This window comes from Galeopterus variegatus, unplaced genomic scaffold, assembly GCF_000696425.1.
Source record: "Galeopterus variegatus unplaced genomic scaffold, G_variegatus-3.0.2 Scaffold3144, whole genome shotgun sequence".
In the NCBI taxonomy this organism is placed as follows: domain Eukaryota; kingdom Metazoa; phylum Chordata; class Mammalia; order Dermoptera; family Cynocephalidae; genus Galeopterus; species Galeopterus variegatus.
This window is the reverse complement of record NW_007729255.1, coordinates 131,173-144,639: the sequence shown is the minus strand read 5'-3', so window position 1 is coordinate 144,639 and position 13,467 is coordinate 131,173. Positions and strand designations below refer to the sequence as shown.

Genomic DNA, 13,467 nt, shown 5'->3' with positions numbered 1-13,467 from the left:
AGGTTGTCCTTGTATAATTAAGTAATTAAAATTCTAACCAAGACATTAAACTATCCAAATTAATGTTCTATATAAACTACATATTCCACTCTTGGTGACATTTCAGAAAAAATAATCTCTCATTCATCATGCACAAGTACTTATTGAATGCCTACAATGCACAAATACCCTGGCAATGTTCTAGGAATAAAAAGTCAGTACCTTGATACCGTCTCAGAAATCAGATTAGGAAGATAGGTATTATATAATAACACAAATGCAAAATTATAATATAGTAAGTACTATGATGGAGTTCCAACAGACTGCAACAGGAGGACCTAATTTAAAATTGTTTGGGGAGAACATGGTTAGAATAAACGTGACTGAGGAAGTGACCTTTATTCTGAAAACTGAAGAATAAACGGGAAGCTAGCCAAATGAAGATTTGGAGGTAACAATGTTCCAGGCAACATACACATACCCTTTGACCCAACAATTCCATCCCTAAGAATATATCCAACAGAAATGTGTACATATGTGCACCAAAAGACATGTACAAGTATGTTCATACCAGTGTCTTTCACAATAGCAAAAACTGGAACAATGTTAACAGAACAGCTAAACACTGGAACATTCATATAATGGAATACTACATAGCAATGAAAATGAGTAAACTACTGTCATTTCCTACAACATAGATAATCTCCCATACACACCACTGAGTGAGAGAAGCTGGACACTGAAGAATACATATTGAATAATAATATTTATGTTAAGTTGAAAAACAGATAAAACTATCCTGTGATGTAAGTCGTCAGAATAGTGATTATCTTTGCAGATCATGGTGGAGATAATTGGGAAGGAGCATGAAGGGATCTTCTGGAGAGCTAGTAATAATGTTCTATTTCTCAACCTGGTGTTGGTAATAAGGGTACGTTTACTCTATAATAATTCATCAAGCTGTACATTTATGATTTATAAACTTTACTATGTGTGCTATAATTTTAAAAAATAAAAATTTGAAAAGCAACAGCACATGTAAAAACCCTGAGACCAGAAAGAATTGGGTACATTCAGAACTAAAGGCCAATGTGGCTGGAACAAAGAAACCAGGAGGCAAAGTAGTACACGACTGAAGAGGGAGGCAAGGACTCAATGGCTTTATTGTAGGCCATTGAGTTTGGATTTTAAGTTCAGCTGCCTATCAGTGAAGGGTACTAAGCAGGGTATTCTAATATAATCTAAATTGTGTTTTTAAGAGATGGGGAAGGGGGTTGGAAAAGTGGAAGCAGGGAGACCAGGTAAGGAAGAAATTATAATTGTCCATGGAAGAGATGACAGTGGCTTGACTGGGATAGAACCACTAAATTGGTGTGAACTGCATGGATTCTGAATGAAATTAGGGGCTGAGTGGAATCCTCAATGGAGTCAATGTGTGAAGAGAGAGAGGAGATGTCGAGGACGATTCTTAATTCTGGCTGAAACAACTGGATGAATGAAGTGCAATCCACTGAGATAAGGAAGACTTCATGAAGAAAGAGCAGGTTTGAAGTTATGTAGTAATCAATGCGATCATCAAAACAGTATCTATTTCAACCCATTCTTATTGTGTTGCCACCATACAGTTTGGGTACAATGGGAACCTTGACAATCACAGCAATTTCTACCTTCTCCTGCCAATGATATGCCCTATCCAAATAATACATGATATCTCTATAGCCACAGCAGCTGGTTCAGGAATAAACACTCAGTTTGATCCAGTGCCAGGGGAAATGCATTTTCATTTTGTAGGTTCTAACCCATTATCTCAGTTTGAAAAAGCTGGATCTCAATTGTGCCATCCAACATAATTATTTTACCAAGCTCTGTATCAATCCCACACAGCTTTGCAACAACTACAAACTGACTATATTTCTACTCCGTTCTCTAAGAGAATTGATGAAATTAAACAAGACAGGCCAAAGACATACCACTGATGTTGACCAAGGACAGACAACTAATGAGCAATGTATATAACGAGTTAAGAATTTACTTAATTATAAGTAAATCCTACCTATACTTCACACATGGTCTACAGGATATTAAAACACTATTTTCATTTCAGTAAGGCTTTCAATAGACTACAGCTATCTTATGGTCTACTAGTAAACAGAATGAAACACAACCTATAATATTTATTGCTAAGAACCAGTTTATATAAGTAAACATAATTTATATATAAAAAGTTATATATGACAATAAAATAGAAAAAAGACTATTTTAACAAGTATAACATTTAATATGGAGAAATATTTAATGTTTGAGGCAATAATTCAGTAAGAAGTATTTTTAAAAATCTGTTCTTTTCACTCAGTTATCTCAAAATCATCCAGGAATTCAAAAGGTATATAAATTCTTTCAACCTGAACTGTGGGAGTAATTAGTTTCCAACTGACCAAGAAGAGTTAATGTATCTCTCCAAATGCCAAATCTATTCACTGTAATTTGACTGGGTCAGTAGCTATGAAATGAAATCCAATGTGAATGCATGTGCTTATATTTTGTAACACTGTAAAGCAACAAAAATGGCTTATACTTTTAAAAATCTGTTTTAGCTAGAAAGATAAAATACAAATTAATATTAACAATCATAAAATAACCCAAACAAGCAAATTTAAACTGTCACAAGTAAAAAGATGATATACAATTTTAAAAGCTATACCTCCTTTTGATACTCTAATTACAAGGCTAACCAATTGGACTAGTCCATTCCACTTTTATTGCTTCTTTCACTCTCTGTTCTTCTTTCAACATCTGACTGACTCAGGCCTCAGAATTTTTGAAAATGTTGCACTAGATGCAAAGAAAAGCAATACTGTTAACTTGCTACCCATTATAATTAGTTCATAGTTTTCGACTTTCAAATGGCTGGAAAAGTCTTGCATCATTGGACTAGTCCATTCCACTTTTATTGCTTCTTTCACTCTCTGTTCTTCTTTCAACATCTGACTGACTCAGGCCTCAGAATTTTTGAAAATGTTGCACTAGATGCAAAGAAAAGCAATACTGTTAACTTGCTACCCATTATAATTAGTTCATAGTTTTCGACTTTCAAATGGCTGGAAAAGTCTTGCATCTTCTTCACTTGTGGTTAGGTACAGACCCCTAGGTGTGTGGTTTCTTCTCCCCCCCCCCCCATTTCAGTACTTTAAAGATGTTGCTGTATGTCCTCCGGGATTCCTTCTAAAAAACTCTATTATTATTCTTATCTTCACTCTTCTGTACATATGTCTTCCTTTTTGCTTTTAAGATTTTGTCTGTATCACTGGTAAACAGCAATCTGATTATGTATTTGAGTGTAGTTTTCCTTATGTTTCTTCTGCTTGAGGTTCATTTAGCTTCTTGGATCTGTGGATTTATAGCTTTCACCAAATTTGGAAAATTGCCAGCTCCTATTTCTTCAAATATTTCTCCTCCATATCCCCTTCCTTCTGGGATTTCAAATACATCTATCTATCTGTCTGTCTGTCTGTCTGTCTATCTATCTATCAGGCCACTTGAAGTTGTCCCACAGTTTACTGATGCTCTGTTCATTTATTTATTTTAGTCTTTTTTTCTATATATATTTCATTTTGAATAATTTCTATTATTATGCCAAGTTCACCAATTATTTCTTCGGCAGTGTCTAATCTAGTAATCCCTATCAGTGCATTTTTTCATTTCAGATATTGTTATTTTCATTTCTACAAGTTTGATTTGGATCTTTCACATTTTTCATGACTCTCCTTAACATGCTCATTCTTTCCTCTATTTCTTGAACATATGGTATATATTTATAATAGCTGTTTTAATATACTTGTTTATTAATTTCAGCATCTGTTTATACAGATTGACTTTTCTCCTCATTATGAGGTATATTTTTCTGTTTCTTTGCATGTACACTACTTTTTTTTTTTTCCTTTTTGTCTTTTTTCGTGACCGGTAACGGGATCGCAACCCTCAGTGTCGCGCCCGCACCGCGCTCAACCAGTGAGCGGACTGGTCTCTATATGGGATCCGAACCCTCAGCGGGAGCGCCGCCGCGCTCCCAAGCGCCGCACTCTACCGAGTGCACCACCGGGCCGGCCCTGTACACTACTTTTTAATGGTGAATTTCACAGGGTCAAATGCTGGAAATATATATTTATTTATTTATAAACTACATGTGTATATTTGTATACTGTAAAGCAACAAAAATGGCTTATACTTTTAAAAATCTGTTTTAGCTAGAAAGATAAAATACAAATTAATATTACTGCGCAACCCTCAGTGTCGCACCCGCACCGCGCTCAACCAGTGAGCGGACTGGTCTCTATATGGGATCCGAACCCTCAGCGGGAGCGCCGCCGCGCTCCCAAGCGCCGCACTCTACCGAGTGCACCACCGGGCCGGCCCTGTACACTACTTTTTAATGGTGAATTTCACAGGGTCAAATGCTGGAAATATATATTTATTTATTTATAAACTACATGTGTATATTTGTATTCCTATAAATATTTTTAAACTTTGTTCTGTGATACAGTTATTTGGAAACAGTGGGATCCTTTTAGGTCTTGCTTTTAAGCTTTGTTAGGCAGGAGCATGAAGTTTAGTCTAGGGCTACTCTGCCCCATTACAGAAGCAATGTACCCTTTTAAGTACTCAACCTAGTTCCCTGTATGTTACAAGATTTCTCCACTCTGGCTGTTCAGCATGAACTATTCCCAGCCCTGTGTGAGCTCCAGAAATGATTCTGCCTGCTCCTTTTTAGTGATTCTTTCCCTGCCTCAAGTAGTTTTCTCACACATTGGTACTGATTAGCACTCAGCTGGTCTCAAGTGGAATCTTCTACAGATATGTGGAGCTCTCTATGCAGCTATCTCCTCTCTTGTACTCAGCCCTGAGAATTCTGGCTGCCTTAGCCTCCCCATATTCCCTATTCTGTGTCCTCAACTTGGGGAGCTTGCCCAGGATTTGTGTGGGTGCATCCTCTGCTGCTGCAGCCTGGAAACTCTCCAGGCAGTAAGCTGCAGCGAATTCATAAGGCCCACTTCATTTGTTTCTCATCTCTTAGGGGTCAGTGTCTTCTGCTGCTTATTGATCAATGCCTGAAAATCATTCCAAATATTTTGTTCATTTTGTTGTTCCTCAAGGTAGGAGAGTAAATCCAGTTCCTTTACTTCATCACAGTCACAAGCAAAAATCCTGTTATAGTCCTGGGATAGTTTTATTTTATAGGACAAGTTAGAGTATCTGCTAGACCTAAAATCATGTAATAAAAAGTCACCTAACATGGTTTTACTGTTCAGTGAGAGAGGAGTTCTGCCTTTCCCTTTTATTTTCTCATGGTGAGGTGAAGTGGTAAAGAAACAAAAGCACTTAGGAACTACTGGTTTGGCCTTACATTGGTAGGCTCAACATGCTACCAGTCCAGGGTAAGAGTTGGGCTATTTTTTAAACAACTGACATTTAAGTTACTGTTTACCTTCTATTAAACATGCATACTCCAAAAATTATTTATAAAAAAATGAGTTTTGCAACTCTAACATAAAGTGATATATAACAAGTCTAAATTTCATAATTTCTGTGATAAAAAAGTCAACTATAAAAAGTCACTTCTTCCCTCAACTTACAAATTTTCCTTAGAAAAAGACAGGATACTGCAACTTATCTAAAGGGCAATCATGCTGACTGGCAGCATTTGGCAATTGAAAAAGAAAACAAAAAACTACATACACACTTGTCATTACCACCTACTGTACTTGTTATCCAAAATTGTAGAACGTGACATTTAACGCAAAGAAACTTCATTTTTAATGACCTTACTCTAAATTATGTTCACCCTCTAATATATAAATAGTTTGTAGGCAAATATGCAAGCTTAACAACTCCCTCATTAGAAAATGCTACCAATTTCACTCTTAAGTCTTCTACTGGAATGATGTTCTTTCTGCTCTTCATTCTCCACCCCTGAAAATAAAAGCCACCACCCTCACAACAGCACAAACAATAATTAATTACAGTGAAAAAATAAAATTATAGGACTATGTCCTTGGAGTAGTTACTTAATCTTTCCAAGCCTCAGTTTCCACACCTGTTAAATATGAACAAAAGCAAACCCACAGAATTCATTTAAATAAAGCATGTCAAATGCCACATCTCCTCAACTGTATGCTGAGATGCTCCAGGACACTGCAGCAAACTCCCAGGGGAGCTGCAAGATAAAACCACTGAGATTCTCAACATATGTTGGACACCAGCCAAATTATTAGCTTGAGGTAGTTCAGAGTTTGAACATTAGATTGCAGTACATTCCTTTGAAAATAGATCTTTGTGAAGCTAGGTTTTGGATGGACTTTTCCAGTGCCAGGGGAAATGCATTTTCATTTTGTAGGTTCTAACCCATTATCTCAGTTTGAAAAAGCTGGATCTCGATTGTGCTGTGATAAAAAGCAAGTACCACTCAAAAATCAATGTGGAACAGGAAATAAGGGGGCAGTGTTCAGTCTGATTCCAAGGTTTGAAAAGCAGTCCGGTACTCAACAGGCACACACATCCCATCAGTAAATAATTGTGGTTATTTACGAAGGAAATAAATTCTTTTCAATTTATTCTTTTTTTAAAAAAAAAAAGCTACTAAGATTGTTAGCACATAATTATTTATTGTTTGGACCTAACTATTTAATAAACAGAACTATTAGGAATTGCTTGTGGTCTCGGGGTGCTGTGAAAAACTTAATGAGACCCTAAGGCTTTCATGAAACAATGAAGTTTAGAAACCTCTGGCTCAATGTTGTGACAGGCAAAGTAAGCTTCCAGTAACAGGCAACTATTATTTCATTATTATTACTCCTTCACACTGTGCAGTTTCATAGAAAAGACAGGATACTTCATATTCTCTGAGAAAGATCTCCAGAATATTGTCCTATAGCATTATGACTCATATTTCCATGATACAAGAAAATATTATGTAGACAAAGAAACTCAGGCAACCTGAGGTAAAACCAGGTCCAGAGTTAAGTGATACGGCCTTGCTGTCTATTAAGTGCATGATTTGAGTCCTGATTTGACTCAAATTATGCTACTTGGAAAGGCTAAAAATAGTCTTACCACTAAACAAGTAAAAGCAATTCATTCTTACCACCATACTCGTGTGTGATATCAAAAAGAGCAGAAGCTTTAATTTTAAGAGTTAGGAATTTACATCACAATCTCACATCCTCATCTCTCAAATAGGAGAACCATAACTTCAGTTTTTAGAATCATCTTCCATTTCCCATGTATTGACCTTCTCTTTACTTCATCTTCTATTTAGGATACATTTATGAAGTAAATTATTTACTTTACTGAAGCATAGGATGGGCTGTAAAATAATGAGATTATGAATTTAATGCACGTATGTCTGACTGATGGCTTTTGTGTGCATAACTGTAGAAAGACCAGGAAAACTTAATAATACACAAAGCTAAGAGATGTCATCTTTTATCTCTCAATAAATTTGTTTCCAGGAAAAAAGATGTACTGTTATAACTTGCCGACTATCACACTTGCTGCTTACACTAGTCCAGATGAAGCACACCAGTCAGAGTCCACCTGCTACGCTGAACCACTGCTCTGCAGACATCAAATGTCAGTTTAGCAGAACATTTTCTAGACTAATAATTTTCAAACATGAGTAACACTAAAAATGGTACACTGCTAAAAAAAACATACTGTTATCTAAGGATAAGAATGTTTTAGGTAGGTTTTATTTAAGAAAAATAAATGCAACAGAAGAAATCAATAATAAAATAATTTTCCACTTAAAGAAAAATAATTTTAAAACAAACTGTTAATATATCATTTATAGAAGTAATAAATAACATTCGCCACAGACATTTTTAATTGGCATATCAGAAAAACCTTAATAACATGGTTAACATTTATTTCCAGTAAAATTTTCAGTAACAAATCTAAATTATGTGTAATGTATGTCTTTGATAGCAACAGTTCAGGCAAACAGTAATTCTTTAAAATATAGAAAGTAAATTTTATAGAAAAAGATACCATATTTTCAAACATAATAACCATACATTTGTCAACTTTGTAATCTAGTTTAGGTTAGTCTTTCCCCCAACATCATTCATTTAATAATCACTTATTCTTTAAGTATGAGTAAAACACTGTATTAAGCACTAGGGATATATTACTAAGACACAGGCCTTTTCCTCCATCCAGACACAGAAACCTAAACACAATTCCATATGATATGAAAGCACTATATTAAAAGTGCTATGGGAGCATTAGCACTTATGCAGCCTGAGGGTTTCAATAAAACTACTTATCAGTCCCATACTAGACAATAATAGCATTAAAATTCTGCAAAAATGGCTATTTTGGATAAAATCTGCAAGCCAAAAAAGTGATCCCATATTCTATCATAGAAAGGCCTTTGCTCAGAAATGATCATCCCAGCCTAATTAAATCAGAATCTCTGGGCAGCTGGAGCCCAGAAGTTGTAAAAGCTCCCCATGTGATTATAATGAGCCAACACTGAAAACCACTGGCCCATTGATTAAGTCATAGCATCATGACTGATTTAAGCTTAGAATTCTATCAATATAAAGACAGGGTCCTGAGGCTGGATTAGTGGACATTCAGTTCCTAAGGGGATCCATAGTCTAAGACTTTTTTCATTGTATTTTCACTTGCAACCTATTTTTTGGCACATGCTAATAATATGAAAGGACTTCATGTTTGGTATCTCATGGCACTTCTGGCATAAGCCAAGAAAATTAAGAGACTGACAATCCTCAATACTACGTGTTAACTAAAATGTCTAATTTTTTAAACTTTACTCTTTAAAGCCAGGTCAACTAGAGACTGTTGAAATTATAAACTTTTGGTACATGAAGTTTTGGTACACTTTCACCATCTATTTTCAAGAAAAACACCTGCATACAAGCATTTAGAGAACAACAAAACTAGCACATAAGTGTTCATCTTGTGATGCAAAGTTCGACAGAAATGAGGGGAAGGAAGAGACAAAAGTGAGCTGGAAAGGGTGGAGCAGAATCTCAGGAAGGAAGACTTGACTAGGACTGAAAGGCTTGGATTAGAAAGGTAGAGAAAAGCACTGTAGCAGTATTGGAGGAAGAAAGTATAACAAGGAACAGCATAATGAAGGCTGGAAAAAAGCATGATACTTTGGGAAAGCACTGAAGAAACACCAGAATCTCCACAAAGGAGACCAACACTGAACAGAAAGGGTGGGGCCAAATTATGGAAGGTCTTGATTGACAGGTTGAGGAGTTTGAACTTAATCTTAGTGAAAAAACAGGGTTATATTTTGGTTTAATATCAAAAATGATTTCAGAAGATTCCTCTGGTAGATTTGTATACAGGATGCACTGAAATTCAAAGGGCTGTGATTGCCAAAGATAAAGAAAACATGTATTTTCCAAGCACCACTCCCTGAATACAACAGACATTTAAAAATTGCGAAGGATTTAAAAGTGAACACTGTATAGCATAATATATACCTTGGTATCACTCCAAACTGAATGACATATTAATTTTATAGGTCAAATTATTTGTAAAAAAGGTTTGTTAGCTCTTAAATATTAATATTTTAAGTATTACTGTAAAGTTTATAGTAGAAAAAATAGTAACATATCCAAGGGATTATACATCCATTTATGCTAGCTTTACAGAAAGAGGCAATAGTATTCAAACTTTCTTTCTCCGGAAAGAATTACTTACATAGACTAAATCCAATGTAAGCAATAAACACTCAAGACAATATTTTAATATTTTTTCCTTAAAATAAATATTAATGCCAAAATGGATGTTTTAGGGTTTTTTGTTTTTTAAAAACATTATTTGGCATAAAAGATGGTTGCTGGAGGTTTTTGAAGTCTGATTTATCCTTCAGTTTCCTGACCTTACAGTAAAGTCCAGCAATAAACCTAAAAATTATAGGTGATATATACTTTGTAGCTGAAAATCTGACTTCCCATTATAATTACAAGTAACCACAATTAAAGAAACATTTAGAATTTTGACAAGATTAGTAAATCAGGTAACGTCACCAAAAATACAAGCAGGTGAAAAATGTTTCACATAACAAAGCAAATCTTCCCTCTCCCCCCAGATATTTTTCATTAAGAATTCATCAGTATAAGAATTACACTTGTAGTATGAAAAAGTATGCCACACAAATAAATATTGTAGCAAGGTATACTTTGTTTTATTTAAATTAGGTCCACACTGATTAAGTACAACCAACCAATATTTTTTATACTTGTTTCTTTGAAGACATACAGCCCCTTCTCTCTCACTCAAACCATGTTATTATATGTACCAAAAATATATATATTTCTTACATACTGTTCTTTGCTTAAGATTTTTCATTATGTCACTACCCTTTTCCCCATCAGAATAAAATTAAACTATTTTAGTCAGGCTAACACTTTAACTGAGTTAATATTCTGTATGCAAATATTGGGGTCTTATACTTTTCACTTATTGAGTTTGCAGAAAGTTTAATAGTTTAGAATATTTAAGGGCTTATGTTTGTAAGTGTGCCTTTTAAACATTATTTTTAATTTATAAAAATATGAACTAAACTGATCCTAACATAGCAAAAACATAGTAAAAAACAAGCTGTTTTCACTGGAAAGCCTCTAAAAAACACCAACAACACATTTGAAATAACCTCAAACTGGAGTTACCTGCCTAAATCTTACATTAAGAAAAAATACTCAAATTAATCTTTTTATGTTTAATTTCACTCATCTGCCCACAAAATAACACAAACCTTCCTAACCTACTATTTTCTTGTGGTGCAGTAGTCCTTTTCTTTAAAATAGACTATCAAAATAATTTTTAAATTAATATAAAATCAATTACATATCTTACATGTAATAGTAGAAGTTGTTTACAATTTTCTTAATGACAACATAAGGGCCTCAACATAAGACAGCTTGACAATATTAGATAATATCCACTATTATAACTGACCTACAAGAAATTATGTTCATTACAGCAAAAATGTCAAGCAAAGCATTTTATGGATTTATGTGATATATTATAAACTGAAGCAATATTTCTTTGGAAAAAAATTTACTTTTAGAAGCAGCAGAAGAACCCAAGGAAGCAAACGAAATCCGGTAACCAAAACCTGCAGCTCCCTGCACACCCCAACAAAAACCTGTTCACAAAAAGTTTACAGGAACATAAGGTTTGATTATAAGGTTTGATTATAAAGCATGATCTGCTACACGAAATACAGTGAGAGGGCTGTCAGAATCTTTTCTAAGAAGTGGTCGAATCTGAATTATTTCAAATCAAAACAGACCATGACCAGGTGGGCTGTAACAAATGACTTACAGAGCACGGCTACAGCCCCAGACTCGAACATCAGACATTCTTCCTTATGCCTAGTTTCCACTATGAGGCTGAAAGGTGGGGGATCCAATTTGTGATAGATCCGAAACCCTTTGCTGAACGCCATTCTCCTTTCTTCAGAGGCAGTCCTGTGAAAAGCAAGCAAAGCAAATGAAGCTGATGTTTCCTTCTGCAGCAAGGACTGCAAAGCATCCAGAAGTCCCTCCCTGCCAGGTTTTGATGGGGGGTGGAGGGAGAGTGGAAAAAAGGGAGCTCAGGGGGAGAATGGTTTATTCCAAAAAATGAGTCGTCACTGAATTTTACCAAAAAGCAAGAGGAAAAGCTACCAATTCTCATGACGGAGGCAAGATTTTAGCAGTGTAACTCCGTGAACGGTTTGGTTAAGATGAGTTTCCCGTTTAATTGACATTTATCGAACGGAAAAAATTTCGTTCAGAGTTGTATATCAGCTTCCTGCTTCAAGATTTGGCACTACGTTGAAAGGGAGCCGATTCGGAAACTTCAAGCTCTTCCTTTGCGGGGAAAGGAGAGGAGGTGGGAAGGAAGGTTAAGCAGCTCAAAGCTCCTTAGGGGGCGGGAGGAGGGAAAGGATTATCCCACACGGCAGCTCTCCGGCGGGCGGCGGCGAAGGGCAAGGGGAGCGGCACAGGTTACCGCCTCAGCTGGGGCCAGGCGGAGCCCGTAAATGTGAATGGCCACCCGGGAAGAGTCACGACTCAGGGCACGGACCCGACTGGGGTTCCTCGGGGGTCCCGAGCAGCCGACCTCCGGGAAGCGGCTCCTTCCCCTGGGGACGGAGGCTCCGAGCAGCCCAATCCCTCCGTTATAAGCTAGAAGAGATGTCCCGGCGCCCAGACCGACTCGGTTCCTTTCCTGCGGGCAGGCTGACAACAGCTGTCACCACAGCCCCCGGCCCGACGCAACGCCCCGCACAACCCCTGGTCTCCGTACCACCCCGCCCGCCCTTCCGCACCCGGGCTGCCTACGGTCGCCCCTCACCGCTCCGGCTGCGGCGGCCGAGACTGCTTCAGGAAGCGTCCGCCCGCCCGATTGCCGGTGGGTCTGGCCGCGGCCGTTCCCCGCCCCCCGCCGGCTTGCTCACCTCTTCCTCCGGCTCCTCCTCCTCCTTCTCCCGGAGCCGCCGCCGCTACAGGCGCCGGAAGCGTCACTTCCGCTCCAGCAGGCCCATCTCTTCCGCATTGCGCCGCGGCCAGGGGCGGAAGACCCGCCCCGGGCGAGGGAACGGGCGGGGCGTCAGGAGGGAGGCCCCGCCCACTCCGGGCAGCCCTAGGGGGCAGGCCCCAAGCGGGCAGCCACCGCCTCCACCTGCAGCGACCTTCGCCTCGGGCGGCGTGTCCCCCAGGCCGCAGCTGCTGGTCCTACCGCTGGGGCTGCCGGGAAAGGGAGGATCCGGCCTCCGTGGCCCCCTCGCGTGGGCTCTTCAGAGCTCACCAACCCTCCCCTTGGGCGCCGGGGAGGGACTGGGGAAAAGCTTTGGGGGCTGGGTATTGATACGTGTCCAGGCTGGGCGTCAGGACCACCCCCAGCCGCCTTCGCCGGCCTGATGGGCGAGGGGGAGAGGGAGGGACAGTCAGCATGCCGGGCCAACCAGGTGGTGCCTGAAGAGCTGTCCATGGTGTCTCTCAGCGAACAGCGCCGAATTCTTATTCTAAGCGTCTGCGTAGGTAGCAGGAAGAAAAACTAATGCTTGCTTTGGAACAATTCTGTTCGCTCCCTTTTCTTGTGTGTTCTGGACCTCTCAGAAGAACTATAGAAAAGAGTGCTCAGCTGCAAATTCTATGGCGAGGGGGAGTCACAAACCCGGGTCTAAAGGCTGAGTCAAATAAAACATGTTTGTACTGAGGCCGAGGCAACTGTGGTTGCCACTGGATGACGGATGGCTTTTGCCAACCGTGGAATTTAGTAACTAAAGGCATCTGACTCTTTCATTTCATCCTCATTTTTCAACAAAGCATGCTTCCTGGCTAATATCAGTGTGTCTCACAGACTTCTTCACTGTGTTTCCATTTAATAGGCCTAAATATGAGGATGAAGTCGAAAGAAATTGAAAAAGGAATTGAAAGGAATTGAAGAACCCAACGT

The 13,467-nt window shown here is 38.5% G+C and overlaps 1 protein-coding gene across 7 annotated transcripts in view; it reads right to left on the bottom strand.

Moving 5' to 3' along the window:
- Nucleotides 1-11,486, bottom strand: part of SYNJ1 (synaptojanin 1) — an 89,650-nt gene extending 78,164 nt beyond the window's left edge. For 4 of the 7 annotated variants that reach the window (XM_008584085.1, XM_008584088.1, XM_008584091.1 and 1 more), the window contains exon 1: nt 11,347-11,470. In XM_008584085.1, coding sequence (XP_008582307.1) covers nt 11,347-11,470 — 124 coding nt within the window. Of the gene's footprint in view, nt 1-11,346 lie in introns of all 7 variants that reach the window. The other 3 variants (XM_008584090.1, XM_008584086.1, XM_008584092.1) reach the window with 1 other exon arrangement.
- Nucleotides 11,487-13,467: the final 1,981 nt, after the last annotated feature.